General features: G+C 36.5%; 1 protein-coding gene and 1 long non-coding RNA gene across 3 annotated transcripts in view; one reads left to right on the forward strand and one right to left on the reverse strand.

Moving 5' to 3' along the window:
• LOC149130870 (uncharacterized) overlaps positions 1–22,870 on the forward strand; it is a 506,474-nt gene that overhangs the window by 261,516 nt on the left and 222,088 nt on the right. The gene's annotated exons all lie outside the window — the stretch shown is intronic.
• The window catches only part of LOC149130872 (presequence protease, mitochondrial-like), a 36,061-nt gene continuing 28,563 nt past the window's right edge, over positions 15,373–22,870 (reverse strand). The window contains exons 11-13 of one of the 2 annotated variants that reach the window (XM_089343114.1): positions 19,252–19,294; positions 17,009–17,208; positions 15,373–15,881 (exon numbers count right to left, since the gene is read on the reverse strand). In XM_089343114.1, the coding sequence (XP_089199240.1) occupies positions 17,155–17,208; positions 19,252–19,294 (97 nt within the window). In that variant the 3' untranslated portion in view covers positions 15,373–15,881; positions 17,009–17,154. Of the gene's footprint in view, positions 17,209–19,251; positions 19,295–22,870 lie in introns of both variants that reach the window. The other variant, XM_089343115.1, reaches the window with a different exon arrangement.

Below are 22,870 nucleotides of genomic sequence, written 5' to 3' on the forward strand. Positions count from 1 at the left end.
CGTTCTTTCGTTAATTCCTGCCTATGTAATACGTACTTTCGTTCGTTCGTAAGTACGTTCGTTCCTTTGTTTGTTCGTTCGTTAATTCCTGCCTATGTAATACGTACTTTCGTTCGTTCGTAAGTACGTTCGTTCCTTTGTTTGTTCGTTCGTTCTTTCGTTAATTCCTGCCTATGTAATACGTACTTTCGTAAGTACGTTCGTTACTTTGTTTGTTCGTTCGTTCTTTCGTTGTTTCCTGCCTATGTAATACGTACGTACGTTCGTTCCTTTGTTTGTTCGTTCGTTCTTTCGTTAATTCCTGCCTATGTAATACGTACTTTAGTTCGTTCGTAAGTACGTTCGTTCCTTTGTTTGTTCGTTCGTTAATTCCTGCCTATGTAATACGTACTTTCGTTCGTTCGTAAGTACGTTCGTTCCTTTGTTTGTTCGTTCGTTCTTTCGTTGTTTCCTGCCTATGTAATACGTACGTACGTTCGTTCCTTTGTTTGTTCGTTCGTTCTTTCGTTAATTCCTGCCTATGTAATACGTACTTTCGTTCGTTCGTAAGTACGTTCGTTCCTTTGTTTGTTCGTTCGTTAATTCCTGCCTATGTAATACGTACTTTCGTTCGTTCGTAAGTACGTTCGTTCATTTGATTGTTCGTTCGTTCTTTCCTGCCTATGTAATACCTACGTTCGTTCGTTTGTAAGTACGTTCGTTCCTTTGTTTGTTCGTTCGTTCTTTCGTTAATTCCTGCCTATGTAATACGTACGTACGTTCGTTCCTTTGTTTGTTCGTTCGTTCTTTCGTTATTTCCTGCCTATGTAATACGTACGTTCGGTCGTTCGTAAGTACGTTCGTTCATTTGTTTGTTCGTTCGTTATTTCCTGCCTATGTAATACGTACGTTCGTAAGTACGTTCGTTCCTTTGTTTGTTCGTTCGTTCTTTCGTTAATTCCTGCCTATGTAATACGTACGTTCGTTCGTTCGTAAGTACGTTCGTTCATTTGATTGTTCGTTCGTTCTTTCCTGCCTATGTAATACCTACGTTCGTTCGTTTGTAAGTACGTTCGTTCCTTTGTTTGTTCGTTCGTTCTTTCGTTAATTCCTGCCTATGTAATACGTACGTACGTTCGTTCCTTTGTTTGTTCGTTCGTTCTTTCGTTATTTCCTGCCTATGTAATACGTACTTTCGTTCGTTCGTACGTTCGTTCGTTCCTTTGTTTGTTCGTTCGTTCTTTCGTTAATTCCTGCCTATGTAATACGTACGTTCGTTCGTAAGTACCTTCGATCCTTTGTTTGTTCGTTCTTTCGTTATTTCCTGCTTATGTAATACGTACGTACGTTCGTTCGTAAGTACGTTCGTTCCTTTGTTTGTTCGTTCGTTCTTTCGTTAATTCCTGCCTATGTAATACGTACGTTCGTTCGTAAGTACGTTCGTTCCTTTGTTTGTTCGTTCGTTCTTTCGTTTATTCCTGCCTATGTAATACGTACGTTCGTTCGTTCATTTGTTTGTTCGTTCGTTCTTTCGTTATTTCTTGCCTATGTAATACGTACGTTCGGTCGTTCGTAAGTACGTTCGTTCCTTTGTTCGTTCGTTCTTTCGTTAATTCCTGCCTATGTAATACGTACGTTCGGTCGTTCGTAAGTACGTTCGTTCATTTGTTTGTTCGTTCGTTCTTTCGTTATTTCCTGCCTATGTAATACGTACGTTCGTTCCTTTGTTTGTTCGTTCGTTCTTTCGTTAATTCCTGCCTATGTAATACGTACGTTCGTTCCTTTGTTTGTTCGTTCGTTCTTTCGTTATTTCCTGCCTATGTAATACGTACGTTCGTTCCTTTGTTTGTTCGTTCGTTCTTTCGTTAATTCCTGCCTATGTAATACGTACTTTCGTTCGTTCGTAAGTACATTCGTTCCTTTGTTTGTTCGTTCGTTCTTTCGTTATTTCCTGCCTATGTAATACGTACGTTCGGTCGTAAGTACGTTCGTTCCTTTGTTTGTTCGTTCGTTCTTTCGTTAATTCCTGCCTATGTAATACGTACTTTCGTTCGTTCGTAAGTACGTTCGTTCCTTTGTTTGTTCTTTCGTTGTTTCCTGCCTATGTAATACGTACGTACGTTCGTTCCTTTGTTTGTTCGTTCGTTCTTTCGTTAATTCCTGCCTATGTAATACGTACTTTCGTTCGTTCCTTTGTTTGTTCGTTCGTTCTTTCGTTAATTCCTGCCTATGTAATACGTACTTTCGTTCGTTCGTACGTTCGTTCGTTCCTTTGTTTGTTCGTTCGTTCTTTCGTTAATTCCTGCCTATGTAATACGTACGTTCGTTCGTTCCTTTGTTTGTTCGTTCGTTCTTTCGTTATTTCCTGCCTATGTAATACGTACGTACGTTCGTAAGTACGTTCGTTCCTTTCTTTGTTCGATTGTTCTTTCGTTAATTCCTGCCTATGTAATACGTACGTTCGTTCGTTCATTCGTTCTTTCGTTAATTCCTGCCTATGTAATACGTACGTTCGTTCTTTCGTTATTTCCTGCCTATGTAATACGTACGTTCGGTCGTTCGTAAGTACGTTCGTTCCTTTGTTTGTTCGTTCGTTCTTTCGTTAATTCCTGCCTATGTAATACGTACGTTCGGTCGTTCGTAAGTACGTTCGTTCCTTTGTTTGTTCGTTCTTTCGTTATTTCCGGCCTATGTAATACGTACGTTCGTAAGTACGTTCGTTCCTTTGTTTGTTCGTTCGTTCTTTCATGAATTCCTGTCTATGTAATACGTACTTTCGTTCGTTCGTAAGTACGTTCGTTCCTTTGTTTGTTCGTTCGTTATTTCCTGCCTATGTAATACGTACGTTCGGTCGTAAGTACGTTCGTTCCTTTGTTTGTTCGTTCGTTCTTTCGTTAATTTCAGCCTATGTAATACGTACTTTCGTAAGTACGTTCGTTCCTTTGTTTGTTCGTTCGTTCGTTCCTTTGTTTGTTCGTTCGTTCCTTCGTTAATTCCTGCCTATGTAATACGTACTTTCGTAAGTACGTTCGTTCCTTTGTTTGTTCGTTTGTTCTTTTGTTAATTCCTGCCTATGTAATACGTACTTTCGTTCGTTCGTAAGTACGTTCGTTCATTTGATTGTTCGTTCGTTCTTTCCTGCCTATGTAATACCTACGTTCGTTCGTTTGTAAGTACGTTCGTTCCTTTGTTTGTTCGTTCGTTCTTTCGTTAATTCCTGCCTATGTAATACGTACGTACGTTCGTTCCTTTGTTTGTTCGTTCGTTCTTTCGTTATTTCCTGCCTATGTAATACGTACGTTCGGTCGTTCGTAAGTACGTTCGTTCATTTGTTTGTTCGTTCGTTATTTCCTGCCTATGTAATACGTACGTTCGTAAGTACGTTCGTTCGTAAGTACGTTCGTTCCTTTGTTTGTTCGTTCGTTCTTTCGTTAATTCCTGCCTATGTAATACGTACGTTCGTTCGTAAGTACCTTCGATCCTTTGTTTGTTCGTTCTTTCCTGCTTATGTAATACGTACGTACGTTCGTTCGTAAGTACGTTCGTTCCTTTGTTTGTTCGTTCGTTCTTTCGTTAATTCCTGCCTATGTAATACGTACGTTCGTTCGTAAGTACGTTCGTTCCTTTGTTTGTTCGTTCGTTCTTTCGTTTATTCCTGCCTATGTAATACGTACGTTCGTTCGTTCATTTGTTTGTTCGTTCGTTCTTTCGTTATTTCTTGCCTATGTAATACGTACGTTCGGTCGTTCGTAAGTACGTTCGTTCCTTTGTTCGTTCGTTCTTTCGTTAATTCCTGCCTATGTAATACGTACGTTCGGTCGTTCGTAAGTACGTTCGTTCATTTGTTTGTTCGTTCGTTCTTTCGTTATTTCCTGCCTATGTAATACGTACGTTCGTTCCTTTGTTTGTTCGTTCGTTCTTTCGTTAATTCCTGCCTATGTAATACGTACGTTCGTTCCGTTGTTTGTTCGTTCGTTCTTTCGTTATTTCCTGCCTATGTAATACGTACGTTCGTTCCTTTGTTTGTTCGTTCGTTCTTTCGTTAATTCCTTCCTATGTAATACGTACTTTCGTTCGTTCGTAAGTACATTCGTTCCTTTGTTTGTTCGTTCGTTCTTTCGTTATTTCCTGCCTATGTAATACGTACGTTCGGTCGTAAGTACATTCGTTCCTTTGTTTGTTCGGTCGTAAGTACATTCGTTCCTTTGTTTGTTCGTTCGTTCTTTCGTTAATTCCTGCCTATGTAATACGTACTTTCGTTCGTTCGTAAGTACCTTCGTTCCTTTGTTTGTTCGTTCGTTCTTTCGTTAATTCCTGCCTATGTAATACGTACGTTCGTTCGTAAGTACCTTCGATCCTTTGTTTGTTCGTTCTTTCGTTATTTCCTGCTTATGTAATACGTACGTACGTTCGTTCGTAAGTACGTTCGTTCCTTTGTTTGTTCGTTCGTTCTTTCGTTAATTCCTGCCTATGTAATACGTACGTTCGTTCGTAAGTACGTTCGTTCCTTTGTTTGTTCGTTCGTTCTTTCGTTTATTCCTGCCTATGTAATACGTACGTTCGTTCGTTCATTTGTTTGTTCGTTCGTTCTTTCGTTATTTCTTGCCTATGTAATACGTACGTTCGGTCGTTCGTAAGTACGTTCGTTCCTTTGTTCGTTCGTTCTTTCGTTAATTCCTGCCTATGTAATACGTACGTTCGGTCGTTCGTAAGTACGTTCGTTCATTTGTTTGTTCGTTCGTTCTTTCGTTATTTCCTGCCTATGTAATACGTACGTTCGTTCCTTTGTTTGTTCGTTCGTTCTTTCGTTAATTCCTGCCTATGTAATACGTACGTTCGTTCCTTTGTTTGTTCGTTCGTTCTTTCGTTATTTCCTGCCTATGTAATACGTACGTTCGTTCCTTTGTTTGTTCGTTCGTTCTTTCGTTAATTCCTGCCTATGTAATACGTACTTTCGTTCGTTCGTAAGTACATTCGTTCCTTTGTTTGTTCGTTCGTTCTTTCGTTATTTCCTGCCTATGTAATACGTACGTTCGGTCGTAAGTACGTTCGTTCCTTTGTTTGTTCGTTCGTTCTTTCGTTAATTCCTGCCTATGTAATACGTACTTTCGTTCGTTCGTAAGTACGTTCGTTCCTTTGTTTGTTCTTTCGTTGTTTCCTGCCTATGTAATACGTACGTACGTTCGTTCCTTTGTTTGTTCGTTCGTTCTTTCGTTAATTCCTGCCTATGTAATACGTACTTTCGTTCGTTCCTTTGTTTGTTCGTTCGTTCTTTCGTTAATTCCTGCCTATGTAATACGTACTTTCGTTCGTTCGTACGTTCGTTCGTTCCTTTGTTTGTTCGTTCGTTCTTTCGTTAATTCCTGCCTATGTAATACGTACGTTCGTTCGTTCCTTTGTTTGTTCGTTCGTTCTTTCGTTATTTCCTGCCTATGTAATACGTACGTACGTTCGTTCGTAAGTACGTTCGTTCCTTTCTTTGTTCGATTGTTCTTTCGTTAATTCCTGCCTATGTAATACGTACGTTCGTTCGTTCATTCGTTCTTTCGTTAATTCCTGCCTATGTAATACGTACGTTCGTTCTTTCGTTATTTCCTGCCTATGTAATACGTACGTTCGGTCGTTCGTAAGTACGTTCGTTCCTTTGTTTGTTCGTTCGTTCTTTCGTTAATTCCTGCCTATGTAATACGTACGTTCGGTCGTTCGTAAGTACGTTCGTTCCTTTGTTTGTTCGTTCTTTCGTTATTTCCGGCCTATGTAATACGTACGTTCGTAAGTACGTTCGTTCCTTTGTTTGTTCGTTCGTTCTTTCATGAATTCCTGTCTATGTAATACGTACTTTCGTTCGTTCGTAAGTACGTTCGTTCCTTTGTTTGTTCGTTCGTTATTTCCTGCCTATGTAATACGTACGTTCGGTCGTAAGTACGTTCGTTCCTTTGTTTGTTCGTTCGTTCTTTCGTTAATTTCAGCCTATGTAATACGTACTTTCGTAAGTACGTTCGTTCCTTTGTTTGTTCGTTCGTTCGTTCCTTTGTTTGTTCGTTCGTTCCTTCGTTAATTCCTGCCTATGTAATACGTACTTTCGTAAGTACGTTCGTTCCTTTGTTTGTTCGTTTGTTCTTTTGTTAATTCCTGCCTATGTAATACGTACTTTCGTTCGTTCGTAAGTACGTTCGTTCATTTGATTGTTCGTTCGTTCTTTCCTGCCTATGTAATACCTACGTTCGTTCGTTTGTAAGTACGTTCGTTCCTTTGTTTGTTCGTTCGTTAATTCCTGCCTATGTAATACGTACGTACGTTCGTTCCTTTGTTTGTTCGTTCGTTCTTTCGTTATTTCCTGCCTATGTAATACGTACGTTCGGTCGTTCGTAAGTACGTTCGTTCATTTGTTTGTTCGTTCGTTATTTCCTGCCTATGTAATACGTACGTTCGTAAGTACGTTCGTTCGTAAGTACGTTCGTTCCTTTGTTTGTTCGTTCGTTCTTTCGTTAATTCCTGCCTATGTAATACGTACGTTCGTTCGTAAGTACCTTCGATCCTTTGTTTGTTCGTTCTTTCCTGCTTATGTAATACGTACGTACGTTCGTTCGTAAGTACGTTCGTTCCTTTGTTTGTTCGTTCGTTCTTTCGTTAATTCCTGCCTATGTAATACGTACGTTCGTTCGTAAGTACGTTCGTTCCTTTGTTTGTTCGTTCGTTCTTTCGTTTATTCCTGCCTATGTAATACGTACGTTCGTTCGTTCATTTGTTTGTTCGTTCGTTCTTTCGTTATTTCTTGCCTATGTAATACGTACGTTCGGTCGTTCGTAAGTACGTTCGTTCCTTTGTTCGTTCGTTCTTTCGTTAATTCCTGCCTATGTAATACGTACGTTCGGTCGTTCGTAAGTACGTTCGTTCATTTGTTTGTTCGTTCGTTCTTTCGTTATTTCCTGCCTATGTAATACGTACGTTCGTTCCTTTGTTTGTTCGTTCGTTCTTTCGTTAATTCCTGCCTATGTAATACGTACGTTCGTTCCGTTGTTTGTTCGTTCGTTCTTTCGTTATTTCCTGCCTATGTAATACGTACGTTCGTTCCTTTGTTTGTTCGTTCGTTCTTTCGTTAATTCCTGCCTATGTAATACGTACTTTCGTTCGTTCGTAAGTACATTCGTTCCTTTGTTTGTTCGTTCGTTCTTTCGTTATTTCCTGCCTATGTAATACGTACGTTCGGTCGTAAGTACGTTCGTTCCTTTGTTTGTTCGTTCGTTCTTTCGTTAATTCCTGCCTATGTAATACGTACTTTCGTTCGTTCGTAAGTACGTTCGTTCCTTTGTTTGTTCTTTCGTTGTTTCCTGCCTATGTAATACGTACGTACGTTCGTTCCTTTGTTTGTTCGTTCGTTCTTTCGTTAATTCCTGCCTATGTAATACGTACTTTCGTTCGTTCCTTTGTTTGTTCGTTCGTTCTTTCGTTAATTCCTGCCTATGTAATACGTACTTTCGTAAGTACGTTCGTTCCTTTGTTTGTTCGTTCGTTCTTTCGTTAATTCCTGCCTATGTAATACGTACATTCGTTCGTTCGTAAGTACGTTCGTTCCTTTGTTTGTTCGTTCGTTCTTTCGTTGTTTCCTGCCTATGTAATACGTAGGTACGTTCGTTCGTTCCTTTGTTTGTTCGTTCGTTCTTTCGTTAATTCCTGCCTATGTAATACGTACGTACGTTCGTTCCTTTGTTTGTTCGTTCGTTCTTTCGTTAATTCCTGCCTATGTAATACGTACTTTCGTTCGTTCGTAAGTACGTTCGTTCCTTTGTTTGTTCGTTCGTTAATTCCTGCCTATGTAATACGTACTTTCGTTCGTTCGTAAGTACGTTCCTTTGTTTGTTCGTTCGTTCTTTCGTTAATTCCTGCCTATGTAATACGTACATTCGTTCGTTCGTAAGTACGTTCGTTCCTTTGTTTGTTCGTTCGTTCTTTCGTTGTTTCCTGCCTATGTAATACGTACTTTCGTAAGTACGTTCGTTCCTTTGTTCGTTCGTTCGTTCGTTCCTTTGTTTGTTCGTTCGTTCCTTCGTTAATTCCTGCCTATGTAATACGTACTTTCGTAAGTACGTTCGTTCCTTTGTTTGTTCGTTCGTTCTTTTGTTAATTCCTGCCTATGTAATACGTACTTTCGTTCGTTCGTAAGTACGTTCGTTCATTTGATTGTTCGTTCGTTCTTTCCTGCCTATGTAATACCTACGTTCGTTCGTTTGTAAGTACGTTCGTTCCTTTGTTTGTTCGTTCGTTCTTTCGTTAATTCCTGCCTATGTAATACGTACGTACGTTCGTTCCTTTGTTTGTTCGTTCGTTCTTTCGTTATTTCCTGCCTATGTAATACGTACGTTCGGTCGTTCGTAAGTACGTTCGTTCATTTGTTTGTTCGTTCGTTATTTCCTGCCTATGTAATACGTACGTTCGTAAGTACGTTCGTTCCTTTGTTTGTTCGTTCGTTCTTTCGTTAATTCCTGCCTATGTAATACGTACGTTCGTTCGTAAGTACCTTCGATCCTTTGTTTGTTCGTTCTTTCGTTATTTCCTGCTTATGTAATACGTACGTACGTAAGTACGTTCGTTCCTTTGTTTGTTCGTTCGTTCTTTCGTTAATTCCTGCCTATGTAATACGTACGTTCGTTCGTAAGTACGTTCGTTCCTTTGTTTGTTCGTTCGTTCTTTCGTTTATTCCTGCCTATGTAATACGTACGTTCGTTCGTTCATTTGTTTGTTCGTTCGTTCTTTCGTTATTTCTTGCCTATGTAATACGTACGTTCGGTCGTTCGTAAGTACGTTCGTTCCTTTGTTCGTTCGTTCTTTCGTTAATTCCTGCCTATGTAATACGTACGTTCGGTCGTTCGTAAGTACGTTCGTTCATTTGTTTGTTCGTTCGTTCTTTCGTTATTTCCTGCCTATGTAATACGTACGTTCGGTCGTAAGTACGTTCGTTCCTTTGTTTGTTCGTTCGTTCTTTCGTTAATTCCTGCCTATGTAATACGTACGTTCGTTCCTTTGTTTGTTCGTTCGTTCTTTCGTTATTTCCTGCCTATGTAATACGTACGTTCGTTCCTTTGTTTGTTCGTTCGTTCTTTCGTTAATTCCTGCCTATGTAATACGTACTTTCGTTCGTTCGTAAGTACATTCGTTCCTTTGTTTGTTCGTTCGTTCTTTCGTTATTTCCTGCCTATGTAATACGTACGTTCGGTCGTAAGTACGTTCGTTCCTTTGTTTGTTCGTTCGTTCTTTCGTTAATTCCTGCCTATGTAATACGTACTTTCGTTCGTTCGTAAGTACGTTCGTTCCTTTGTTTGTTCTTTCGTTGTTTCCTGCCTATGTAATACGTACGTACGTTCGTTCCTTTGTTTGTTCGTTCGTTCTTTCGTTAATTCCTGCCTATGTAATACGTACTTTCGTTCGTTCCTTTGTTTGTTCGTTCGTTCTTTCGTTAATTCCTGCCTATGTAATACGTACTTTCGTTCGTTCGTAAGTACGTTCGTTCCTTTGTTTGTTCGTTCGTTCTTTCGTTAATTCCTGCCTATGTAATACGTACATTCGTTCGTTCGTAAGTACGTTCGTTCCTTTGTTTGTTCGTTCGTTCTTTCGTTGTTTCCTGCCTATGTAATACGTAGGTACGTTCGTTCGTAAGTACGTTCGTTCCTTTGTTTGTTCGTTCGTTCTTTCGTTAATTCCTGCCTAAGTAATACGTACTTTCGTTCGTTCGTAAGTACATTCGTTCCTTTGTTTGTTCGTTCGTTCTTTCGTTATTTCCTGCATATGTAATACGTACGTTCGGTCGTAAGTACGTTCGTTCCTTTGTTTGTTCGTTCGTTCTTTCGTTAATTCCTGCCTATGTAATACGTACTTTCGTAAGTACGTTCGTTACTTTGTTTGTTCGTTCGTTCTTTCGTTGTTTCCTGCCTATGTAATACGTATGTACGTTCGTTCCTTTGTTTGTTCGTTCGTTCTTTCGTTAATTCCTGCCTATGTAATACGTACTTTAGTTCGTTCGTAAGTACGTTCGTTCCTTTGTTTGTTCGTTCGTTAATTCCTGCCTATGAAATACGTACTTTCGTTCGTTCGTAAGTACGTTCGTTCCTTTGTTTGTTCGTTCGTTCTTTCGTTGTTTCCTGCCTATGTAATACGTACGTACGTTCGTTCCTTTGTTTGTTCGTTCGTTCTTTCGTTAATTCCTGCCTATGTAATACGTACTTTCGTTCGTTCGTAAGTACGTTCGTTCCTTTGTTTGTTCGTTCGTTAATTCCTGCCTATGTAATACGTACTTTCGTTCGTTCGTAAGTACGTTCGTTCCTTTGTTTGTTCGTTCGTTCTTTCGTTAATTCCTGCCTATGTAATACGTACATTCGTTCGTTCGTAAGTACGTTCGTTCCTTTGTTTGTTCGTTCGTTCTTTCGTTGTTTCCTGCCTATGTAATACGTAGGTACGTTCGTTCGTAAGTACGTTCGTTCCTTTGTTTGTTCGTTCGTTCTTTCGTTATTTCCTGCCTACGTAATACGTACGTTCGTTCCTTTCTGTGTTCGTTCGTTCTTTCGTTATTTCCTGCCTATGTAATACGTATATAGGAAAGTGGGTTATACATCATTAGATGTACACCTGACTTTCCTATATTAAATTAGGTATTATCGGTAACGCAGAACTCCAAACTATCAACACAAACAATATTTATTCATGGTGGAAAATATACAGCTTAAATCTTGGTTGTTGATGTGACAGCGGTGTGTGGTCGTAGCCTCTTGTGTGTGAGAGCACGGTTGTTGAGACGTTGGTATATTGATGTGAGCTGTCTGGCGTGAGTTCGAAAGATGGAGAGACAGCTAGACACGTCCTTGCTCAATCGCTGGCCAGCAAGAAAGAGTTCGATCAAAGCGGGAAAGCTTGGTTGTTGAATTCCACGCATGCGTGAGACTACGCATGCGCACGGCGTTACTACACGTACGTTCGTTCGTTCGTAAGTACGTTCGTTCCTTTGTTTGTTCGTTCGTTATTTCCTGCCTATGTAATACGTACGTTCGGTCGTAAGTACGTTCGTTCCTTTGTTTGTTCGTTCGTTCTTTCGTTAATTCCTGCCTCTGTAATACGTACGTTCGTTCGTAAGTACGTTCGTTCATTTGATTGTTCGTTCGTTCTTTCGTTATTTCCTGCCTATGTAATACGTACTTTCGTTCGTTCCTTTGTTTGTTCGTTCGTTCTTTCGTTAATTCCTGCCTATGTAATACGTACGTTCGGTCGTTCGTAAGTACGTTCGTTCCTTTGTTTGTTCGTTCGTTCGTTAATTCCTGCCTATGTAATACGTACGTTCGTTCGTAAGTACGTTCGTTCATTTGTTTGTTCGTTCGTTCTTTCGTTATTTCCTGCCTATGTAATACGTACGTTCGTTCGTAAGTACGTTCGTTCCTTTGTTTGTTCGTTCGTTCTTTCGTTAATTCCTGCCTATGTAATACGTACGTTCGTTCGTAAGTACGTTCGTTCCTTTGTTTGTTCGTTCGTTCTTTCGTTAATTCCTGCCTCTGTAATACGTACGTTCGTTCATTTGATTGTTCGTTCGTTCTTTCGTTATTTCCTGCCTATGTAATACGTACTTTCGTTCGTTCCTTTGTTTGTTCGTTCGTTCTTTCGTTAATTCCTGCCTATGTAATACGTACGTTCGGTCGTTCGTAAGTACGTTCGTTCCTTTGTTTGTTCGTTCGTTCGTTAATTCCTGCCTATGTAATACGTACGTTCGTTCATTTGTTTGTTCGTTCGTTCTTTCGTTATTTCCTGCCTATGTAATACGTACGTTCGTTCGTAAGTACGTTCGTTCCTTTGTTTGTTCGTTCGTTCTTTCGTTAATTCCTGCCTATGTAATACGTACGTTCGTTCGTAAGTACGTTCTTTCCTTTGTTTGTTCGTTCGTTTTTTCGTTATTTCCTGCCTATGTAATACGTACGTACGTTCGTTCCTTTGTTTGTTCGTTCGTTCTTTCGTTAATTCCTGCCTATGTAATACGTTCGTTCGTAAGTACGTTCGTTCCTTTGTTTGTTCGTTCGTTAATTCCTGCCTATGTAATACGTACGTTCGTTCGTAAGTACGTTCGTTCATTTGTTTGTTCGTTCGTTATTTCCTGCCTATGTAATACGTACGTTCGGTCGTTCGTAAGTACGTTCGTTCCTTTGTTTGTTCGTTCGTTCTTTCGTTAATTCCTGCCTATGTAATACGTACGTTCGGTCGTTCGTAAGTACGTTCGTTCATTTGTTTGTTCGTTCGTTCTTTTGTTATTTCCTGCCTATGTAATACGTACGTTCGTAAGTACGTTTGGAAAAGAAGATATAAGGTCTGCCAGGTTTTTCTCTCTCACCAAGGTCATCAGCTGTCGAACGCCGACGAAGGGAAATAACCCTGAAATCCGGATACGTTCGTGCTGCTGGCCGAGGTGAGAGGGATAACTCCCTTGGCAAACAGGACACAGTCGTGTGTCGATAAGCCAGCTGGAGGAGATGTCCTCCTGGGGCTAAAAGCAACAGTAACATCCACCCCTAGGGGTCAGCCACACTTAAGTGGCAATATACTACACTTTATCGTGCAGTTACTGTTAATACTTCATTTAGAGAATTAACATTGCTTGTTTTCACCTTTTCAATATCAGTGAAGAATGTCACTGGAAAAGAAGATATAAGGTCTGCCAGGTTTTTCTCTCTCACCAAGGTCATCAGCTGTCGAACGCCGACGAAGGGAAATAACCCTGAAATCCGGATACGTTCGTGCTGCTGGCCGAGGTGAGAGGGATAACTCCCTTGGCAAACAGGACACAGTCGTGTGTCGATAAGCCAGCTGGAGGAGATGTCCTCCTGGGGCTAAAAGCAACAGTAACATCCACCCCTAGGGGTCAGCCACACTTAAGTGGCAATATACTACACTTTATCGTGCAGTTACTGTTAATACTTCATTTAGAGAATTAACATTGCTTATATATATATATATATATATATATATATATATATATATATATATATATATATATATATATATATATATTTATGTTTTTATATATATATACATTTATTTATATATATATTTATTTATATATATATGTTTGTTGATATATATATATATTTAAATATATATATATTTATTTATGTTTTTATATATATTTATCTATATATATATATATATTTATTTATGTATATATATATATATATATATATATTTATTTATATATATATGTTTATTTATTTATATATATATTTATTTATTTATATATATATTTATTTATATATATTTATTTATTTATATATATATATTTATATATATATATATATATATTTATTTATTTATATATATATTTTTATGTATTTATATATATATATATATACATTTATTTATTTATATATATTTATTTATATATATATTTAGATATTACGGAGATGCACTTGCATAGCAAGTGACCTGATCTGAGATCGTGTGCTGGAACGAAAACAATTGCAGCGTGGAAGGTGTTTATAAGCCATTTAAAATAACACACGAAATCCATTAGATTCACTTCAACATTTAAATTTAATTTGTCAAAATATTTTCGTCACTTTGAGACCGCGACCTGTTCACTGACAAAATTCTGTGCATATATATGTATGTATGCGTGTATGTGTGTTTATGTATGTATATGTATGTGTATATGTGTATATATGTGTATGTGTGTGTGTGTACACACATATATATATGTGTGTATACATACACACATATATATGGATATGTGGATGTATGTATATGGGTATGTGTATGTATGTATATATGAAAACACTTGAGTTATTTTTCTTTTATATATATATATATATATATATATATATATATATATATATGTGTATATGTATATGTATTTGTATGTATGTATGTATGTGCATGCGTGTGTTTACGTATGTATACATGTATGTATATGTATTTGCGAATCTGTTTATTTGATTAGGTAATAGGCGTAGATGTATAGCTATGTGTATGTGTATGAGTCTATTTCTATTTATACATGTGTGTATATATGAATGGATACATATGTGTATATGGGGACATGCACACATGTGTATATTTGTATATGCATGGGTACGTATGTGCATATGTATAAATGTGGACGTATGAGTGTATATATATGTGTGTGTGTATATATATGTATATATATATATATATATACAAGTGCACATATGTATGTATATGTATAAATGTGGACGTATGAGTGTATATATATGTGTGTGTGTATATATATGTATATATATATATATATATATAAGTGCACATATGTATGTATATGTATATACATATATATATATATATATATATATATGTGTGTGTATCAGTATGCATGCATGTGTGTGTTTGTGTATATGTATTTATGTATGCATGTACATTCTCACACATTTATAGGTATGTGTTGTCCAACCCACTATCCGGCAGCGTCCAATTCTCTAACGGTTTTTTTCAAATGACATAACCTTATCCATTTATTGTTTTCATAATCGGTCATAATGTCTTACGTTTAAGATGATTCCCATGCTTTCCCTGATGAGAAGGTTACAATTTTAATATCAAAGATCCCTATGGATCACACAGGTTGTAATCCTTTGAAACATATGTAGGAATAAAGTATGCAATTATAACATGCGTTTTCTCCATTCCTTAAATTCTTAAATATATTTATTTATATATATATATTTATTTATTTATATATATATATATTTATTTATATGTATATACATATCTATTTATATATATTTATTTATATATAAAATATATAGTTTTAGGGAAAATAACCAAGTTTCAAGAACTCATCGATGAAAATCCACTATCACATATAGAAAAATTAACAATTAAAAGTACAATAAATGAGTATGATATAAAGCAAAGTAAATATCATAAGATAAATATAATAAAATGATTACACGTGTTTCATAACTAATTTTCAAATAAAAAGGAAATTTAAATCGATTAAAATCAATTGAAATTATCGAAATTTAAATTCTATTCAAAAATATAGCTAATCGGCAGATCTTAAGTAGAACAATAATTAGATATATATATCTCTCTCAACCAACAATAAGTACCAAATGAATTAATATGAAATACTTATTTTATAAAGATAGAAAAATTATTAAAAATATCAAAATAATAACCATTCAATAATCCTCCCTTCCTCCATTATAATGACATGTATATTATATACAAAAAACAGCTTACATAAATTATCATTGTTTTAAATTATCTTTGTTTTAAATACAATTTGAACGAAGTTTAAGTTTAAAATAATAATGAAGATAAAATTAGTACATATTTAACCGGTGTAATAGTTAAAGCTATACTATTTAAAGCTAAAAATGTTTATTTAATTATCATTAAAAATCAATTGAATAATAGAAAAATACAAGAATATTTATTTCTACAAACGTAAGAATAAAAATATGAATGAAAAAAATTATGAATGAAAAAATTAGGAAATAAAAAAATTATTAAGAATAAAAGATTAAACTTTATATATAGGCGCAGGAGTGGCTGTGTGGTAAGTAGCTTGCTTACCAACCACATGGTTCCGGGTTCAGTCCCACTGCGTGGCACCTTGGGCAAGTGTCTTCTACTATAGCCTCGGGCCGACCAAAGCCTTGTGAGTGGATTTGGTAGACGGAAACTGAAAGAAGCTCGTCGTATATATGTATATATATATATGTATGTGTGTGTGTTTGTGTGTCTGTGTTTGTCCCCCTAGCATTGCTTGACAACCGATGCTGGTGTGTTTATGTCCCCGTAACTTAGCGGTTCGGCAAAAGATACCGATAGAATAAGTACTAGGCTTACAAAGAATAAGTCCCGGGGTCGATTTGCTCGACTAAAGGCGGTGCTCCAGCATGGCCGCAGTCAAATGACTGAAACAAATAAAAGAATAAAAGAATATATACAAAGTTTTAATAAGAAAATTTTTAAAAAAACCTTTAACGATATTATAAACAATAAAGACTAATTATTAATCAAATATTATCAATCAAAAATAATCGAAAATATAACAACACTATTCAAATTGAAGTTCTAATATTATGTAAAAATGAAACTATAACTTATAAATAATTAAGTGTTAAATAAGTTATCTATTAAAAATAAACTATAAAGTACCAAATGAATAATATAAAAATCAAGAATACATATTATTTTCAAATAGTAGAAAATCTTTAGCAAAGTAAAAACAGTACTTATCCATATTTCTCCGTAATTCAAACTGAAACTAAGATGTTATCTAAATTATGATACTTAAATGTTGTAGAATCTAAATATATAGAATGTAATCATATTTAAACATTATAAAAACTAAAGTATCATACCTAAATGTTATAGAATCTAAATTATCATACTTAAATGTGGTAGAAATTAAATTATCATACGTAAACATTGTAGACACTAAATTATCATACTTAAATGTTGTAGAATCTAAATATATGGAATGTAATCATATTTAAACATTGTAGACACTAAATTATCATATTTAAATGTTGTAGAACCTAAATATATAGTATGTAATCATATTTAAACATTGTAGACACTAAATTATCATACTTAAATGCTGTAGAAACTAAATATATAGTATGTAATCATATTTAAACATTGTAGACACTAAATTATGATACTTAAATGTTGTACAAACTAAATATATAGAATGTAATCATATTTAAACATTATAGAAACTAAATTATGATACTTAAATGTTGTAGAATCTAAATTATCATAGTTAAATGTTGTAGAAACTAAATATATAGAATGTAATCATATTTAAACATTATAGAAACTAAATTATCATACTTAAATGTTGTAGAAACTAATTGTATAGTATGTAATCGTATTTAAAGATTATAGAAACTAAATTATCATACTTAAATGTTGTAGAAACTAAATATATAGTATGTAATCATATTTAAACATTGTAGACACTAAATTATCAGACTTAAATAAAGCATAAAAGACAATGGATATAAAAAGAAAAAAAATTCTATTCTTTGCCTACATTGTTGCAGCCATAATAGTAATTATTCACCGGCTTCAATCAGAGAGGGTCGATTCTGGAATGGCTTTACATACATCGATTTGTAAACACTCAATCAGTAAAGAAACCATTCTTGGTTTGTTTCTTCTTCTCCAGAAACCAAGCAGTTACTCTGGAGGACTGGATAAAGAAGTTAGCTTCAAATTGATAAGTTCCTGGCTCTGAATATAAGAAAATACAAGACGATGACAATATTAATGTGCCAATAAATAGTGAAAAAACAATGTGTTTGTTATTATTTATACATATATTTCACTTACTAACAGGAAGTAATCATACTTAGAAACTAAATTATCATACTTAAATGTTGTAGAAACTAAATTATGATACTTAAATGTTGTAGAACCTAAATATATAGAATGTAATCTTATTTAAACATAGAAACTAAATTATCATACTTAAACGTAGAAACTAAATATATAGTATGTAATCATATTTAAACATTGTAGAAACTAAATATATAGTATGTAATCATATTTAAACATTGTAGACACTAAATTATCATACTTAAATGTTGTAGAAACTAAATTATGATACCTAAATGTTGTAGAAACTAAATATATAGTATGTAATCATATTTAAACATTGTAGACACTAAATTATCATACTTAAATGTTGTAGAATCTAAATTATACCTAAATGTTGTACAAACTAAATTATCATACTTAAATGTTGTAGAACCTAAATATATAGTATGTAATCATATTTAAACATTTGTAGTAACGCTGTGAGCATGCGTAGTCTCACGCATGCGTGGAATTCAACAACCAAGCGTTCCCGCTTCTATTCTGTCTCTTTCTTGCTGGCCAGCGATTGAGCATGGACGTGTTTAGCTGTCTCTCTCCATCTTTCGAACTTACGCTTGATAGCTCGCTTACATCTACATACCAACGTCCCAACAACAATGCTCACACACACAGAAGCTGTAACAACAAACAAGAGCTAAAGATGTATATATTTACCACCTGAATAAATGTTGTTTAAGTTAATAGTCTGGAGTTCAGCGTTCCGTTTAATTTCTTATATTATATAGGAATGTCAAGTATACATCTAATGATGTATAACCCACTTTCCTATAAAGTGGTGACCCCCGACGTGATTCGAACACGCAGCCCGCTGAGCTGCAATAACCCACTTTCCTATAAAGTGGTGACCCCGACGAAGAAAAACGCCGCATGGATTCTGGACTACCAACCTATAACTGGTGAACCTGACTAAAGAACAAATGCGGCCATGGAGACTGAACTACTAACCAGCATTATCGTCATGACCAACACGATTCTACGATTACTACGCCACCAACATCTCCAACCATAGTCAACACAACTAGTGATAAGCTCTGCCAAACATACGCCTCACTTCTTTCACATACAGACTCATACTATTGTGTACTCAAGAACTTGGTATAAAACTCTCACGTGTACTGACTTTCTATCTGCTGTGATATCTCACATACATATAGACAGCCTGTCTTTTATTATGTTCTTATATGTCGCATTCACACTCTCACATACACATACATCTTTTATGCCACACTAAATATCTCTTGTTATTCATTTCATACGGCTGTCTTTCCATCGTCTCATAACTGGCTATTTATGTTATCGTAGTATAACATAATTATTTGTATATCATCTTTGATATATTATTTTGTGTTCGACCGTGTGACACGTTTAAATAAAAGGAGTCCTCTGTTTTTCCATTCGTCACCATTTCTCCTTTTTGAGTTCGCACGGTCGTTCTTTCATCTTGGGTTAAGAAATTTTCTTTGAGGTTTTCGCTAATGGTCGTACAGAGATTTGTCTGTCGACCGTCTGTAAAAGCGCACCTCTTCAAACACCATCATCATCAAGCAGCCTTTTCGCCACCAGCTTCGTTCAACCAAGATTACCACCGCAACGACAACAACAACTACTACCAACTACGAGCATTCCCCCGACGTCGCCAACAGTTTCAACAGGACATCATTACCACCGTCAACACCATTACCACCACACATACAGAACAGCTATATTACAGTTCCTGCGCCGACGTCTTCACCATCAATGTACTGTCTACCACAATGTCGTGCGCCAACAACCCCACCACCAGGGACACACCAATATCAACACACTCGGTTTTATCGACTCCTGTTAGAGTGGATGTTTCCACTCACGATCAACAGACCAAATTTCCTTGTGTAACTTTTATAGAATATTCCGTACCAGGTACAAAATGGCATCAACCTGCTCCTGGTCAAAACCATTTCTATAAGAAAGCAAAATAACATAAAATGTAGCAATCTCTGTGTCATACTTAATGAATGAATGAATATGAATGTAAACAGATAGACATACAGACAGATAGGTACATAGGTAATATGAACAGATAAGCACACATACACACACAGACATACACAAATGAAGACTGTAACACATGACCATATACACACACACTTCCCTTCACACGAGGACACATATGGAGACACACGTCCATACATACAAACACAGTACATAGTCGCAAAAGACCCATACACACAGACACAGATGCACTCAGACATGCACACACAAAGAGACAGAGGTACACACACACACACACACACATACATACACATAAAAACACACAAACACAAACACATGAATATGCAGAATACATACATACAAATGTACACACACACACATAGCACACAAACACATGAATATGCAGAACACATACATACAAACGTACACACATACATATATACATACGCACATACACACACACACATATACATACATGCATACACACACACACATATACAAACGTGTATGCGCACACACACTGACTCACATACACATGCACACACAATGCCCCACACAAACAAAAAGAATGCAGCTCGGATAACGGACAGAGTCAACGACTATTGAAAAGGTTGCAAGACACAATGAAAATTTTAGAAAAATAAATAAGTAAATGAGTGGAAATCAGACCAGTGAGTGTGTTAAATTAATAAGGCACTAAAAGAGAATGACTCTCTCCAGACACAACAAAATATACTTAAAGCAGATATATTTTATATTCTAGAAAGCCTGTTAAACAGTAGTTTTAGTCTTGAGAAAGTATCTCTTATAGACATAGTGTGTTACACTATACGTTTATAAGAGATGCTTTCTTGAAACAGATACTGCAGCTTAACAGGCTTTCAATAATATATCTGCTTTAAGAATGATATACAGGTTGCTATTTTGAACTAATATCGTTTCTGTCACTCGTAACGAATATAATAATAACAATGTTTTATTAACCCTGCACACATAAGCGAAATAGAGTTATTGTAGTCGCTTGACTTCATCTGCTTGACAGTGTGTTTGCAAAATTACCGGAAAATAGCTAAACAGATTTTCACCAAATTTGGCAGAAATATTCATTGAGTGAGTAGCTTGAACTCATTAAATTTTGGTTTGATTATCTTCCAAACTGGTGGACGGATGAATCAAAATGTTTTTTGTCTTTTCCGTGTTACATATGCATAAACAATAAGCAGGAGAAATAACTCTAGATGTCATTTTGTTGAAATATGAATTCGTACTCTTTTACTCTCTTTTACTTGTTTCAGTCATTTGACTGTGGCCATGCTGGAGCACCGCCTTAAGTCGAGCAAATCAACCCCAGGACTTATTCTTTGGAAGCCTAGTACTTATTCTATCGGTTTTCTTTTGCCGAACCGCTAAGTTACAGGGACGTGAACACACCAGCATCGGTTGTCAAGCGATGTTGGGGAGACAAACATACACACACACATACATATATATACATATATACGACAGGCTTCTTTCAGTTTCCGTCTACCAAATCCACTCACAAGGCTTTGGTCGGCCTGAGGCTATAGTAGAAGACACTTGCCCAAGGTGCCACACAGTGGGACTGAACCCGGAACCATGTGGTTCGTAAGCAAGCTACTTACCACACAGCCACTCCTACATCTGAGAATAAATTTATTAAATTAAATTATATTTCATCCTTGTGTGCGCGCAGAGTATGCATCATTCCTCCGATGCCTTTTTTATCATTTCATTGGTTGGCTTTTATGTCTGTTTCTCCATGCTAGCTTCAGTTGAATAAATGTTTTATTGAGACGTTGTTTTAAAGATGGATGCCTTTCCTGCTACTAACGCTTATCTGTTTTTCAAGGTATATTTTATTTTGCATATCTTTGAAGGTACAAAGCGAGTGGACCAATTATTAACAGGAAAAACGTTACCACTTGTAGCTCAATGATTTTCAGACAATATGTAAACACACACTATATATCTATCCAGCCGTCTATCTATCTATCTATCTATCTCTTCTCACGGACGTGCTGTCACATCGGCTGCGAAGGTAAACGTTTATTTGACCTTTTATTGTCCACATTTTGTTGGAATTTTTAAATAATTTTGTTGCGAAGCACCTACGCTTCATTTGTGTGTATTTTCAAGGGTAGGAATTGGCCCCCAGGGGCAGTTTCGGCCCTAGCAAAATACAAAAATTTCCTTCTTGACATTTGAAAAATGTCGAGAAACATAATTTTGGAACGCTTGTCTTGTTCTTTTGACGAGCATTTCCCGAGGTTTCAGATGCCAGAAGAGAAAAAAGAACAGAGTAGCGCGTGCTCACACAGTGACAGGAACGCAGTTGCTGTAAACGTCACAAAGACAGCGATTAACAGCCCTCTCACCACCACCAACACCAACAACAAAAACAAAACTGTAACCAAGGTTACAAAACCATGCGTAAAAACCGTCACAAATGTCTCTGACGTAAGCACCATTGCTGCTGACGCCATCATCACCACCACCAACAACAACGACAACAACAACAACAACAGCAACAACAAGGACACAAATTTATCGGCCGTCAGCACCGACACCACCACCTGTTCAACAAACTCTGCTGCCACTACCACCACCTTTGAACCAGGCAGTACATACACCAACATAAACAAAAATATTCAGAAGAACATGTCCGCCAGCACAACAAAAACAAATTTCGCAAATGCTCTAAAGGAAAAAAGAATAATAGTGACATTCACACAAAAACAAATAAAAGACACAAAATCCCTTCTTACGAAAGAAGGAGATGATGTCAGAATAAACATACCAAAAGATATTATAGAAATGAAAAACAAAAAGTGCATCATTTATAAACTGGTAAACACAAAAACCAGACGTGTAGAAAATGTTAGCACAGATAAAATTGAAGTTTGTCTTAGAAAAATTTGGCCTTATCAAAATCATGTCACCTGGGGAAGAAAATTTGGGACGGTGCAGGTGAGATTTCTGGATGAAAATTTAGCTAAACAATTTTCGACACTCTCTTTCCGCACAGATGACTTGGTGATGATACCGAGTTATCTAGGACAGAGAGTGACCAAAGTTATAATAAAAAATGTGCCATCGGAGGTGGACACCCAATGGCTGATATCGGCCGTATGCCTGGAAATGGAGGAGGCAAATATTTTGGAGATTACGGTCGGAGAGGAAAAGAACTGGGGAGGGAAAAATCTGGAAATCCTTCTCCACATCACGGAGGAGGCTTCACAGAAAATTCCTCCAAACATTAGATTGGCAGAGGACCACAAGCTGTATGTGGTGGTAGAGGGCAGGCGACCTCGCTGTTACCTATGCAACAGCGAAGCACATCTGAAAAAGGACTGCCCTCTGGCCGCTAAACAAAAACAACAACAACAACAACAACAGAAGCAACTACCAAATACCCCCAACAGAAAAACCTTACTACCAACACCACCAGCAACACAAAAAACAACAACAGAAATATCAGCAATAACCACAACAGAAACTGCAAAAACAGAAGAGAAAAAAAAAG

The sequence above is a fragment of the Octopus bimaculoides genome, chromosome 27 (assembly GCF_046866305.1).
Source record: "Octopus bimaculoides isolate indiv1 chromosome 27, ASM4686630v1, whole genome shotgun sequence".
In the NCBI taxonomy this organism is placed as follows: domain Eukaryota; kingdom Metazoa; phylum Mollusca; class Cephalopoda; order Octopoda; family Octopodidae; genus Octopus; species Octopus bimaculoides.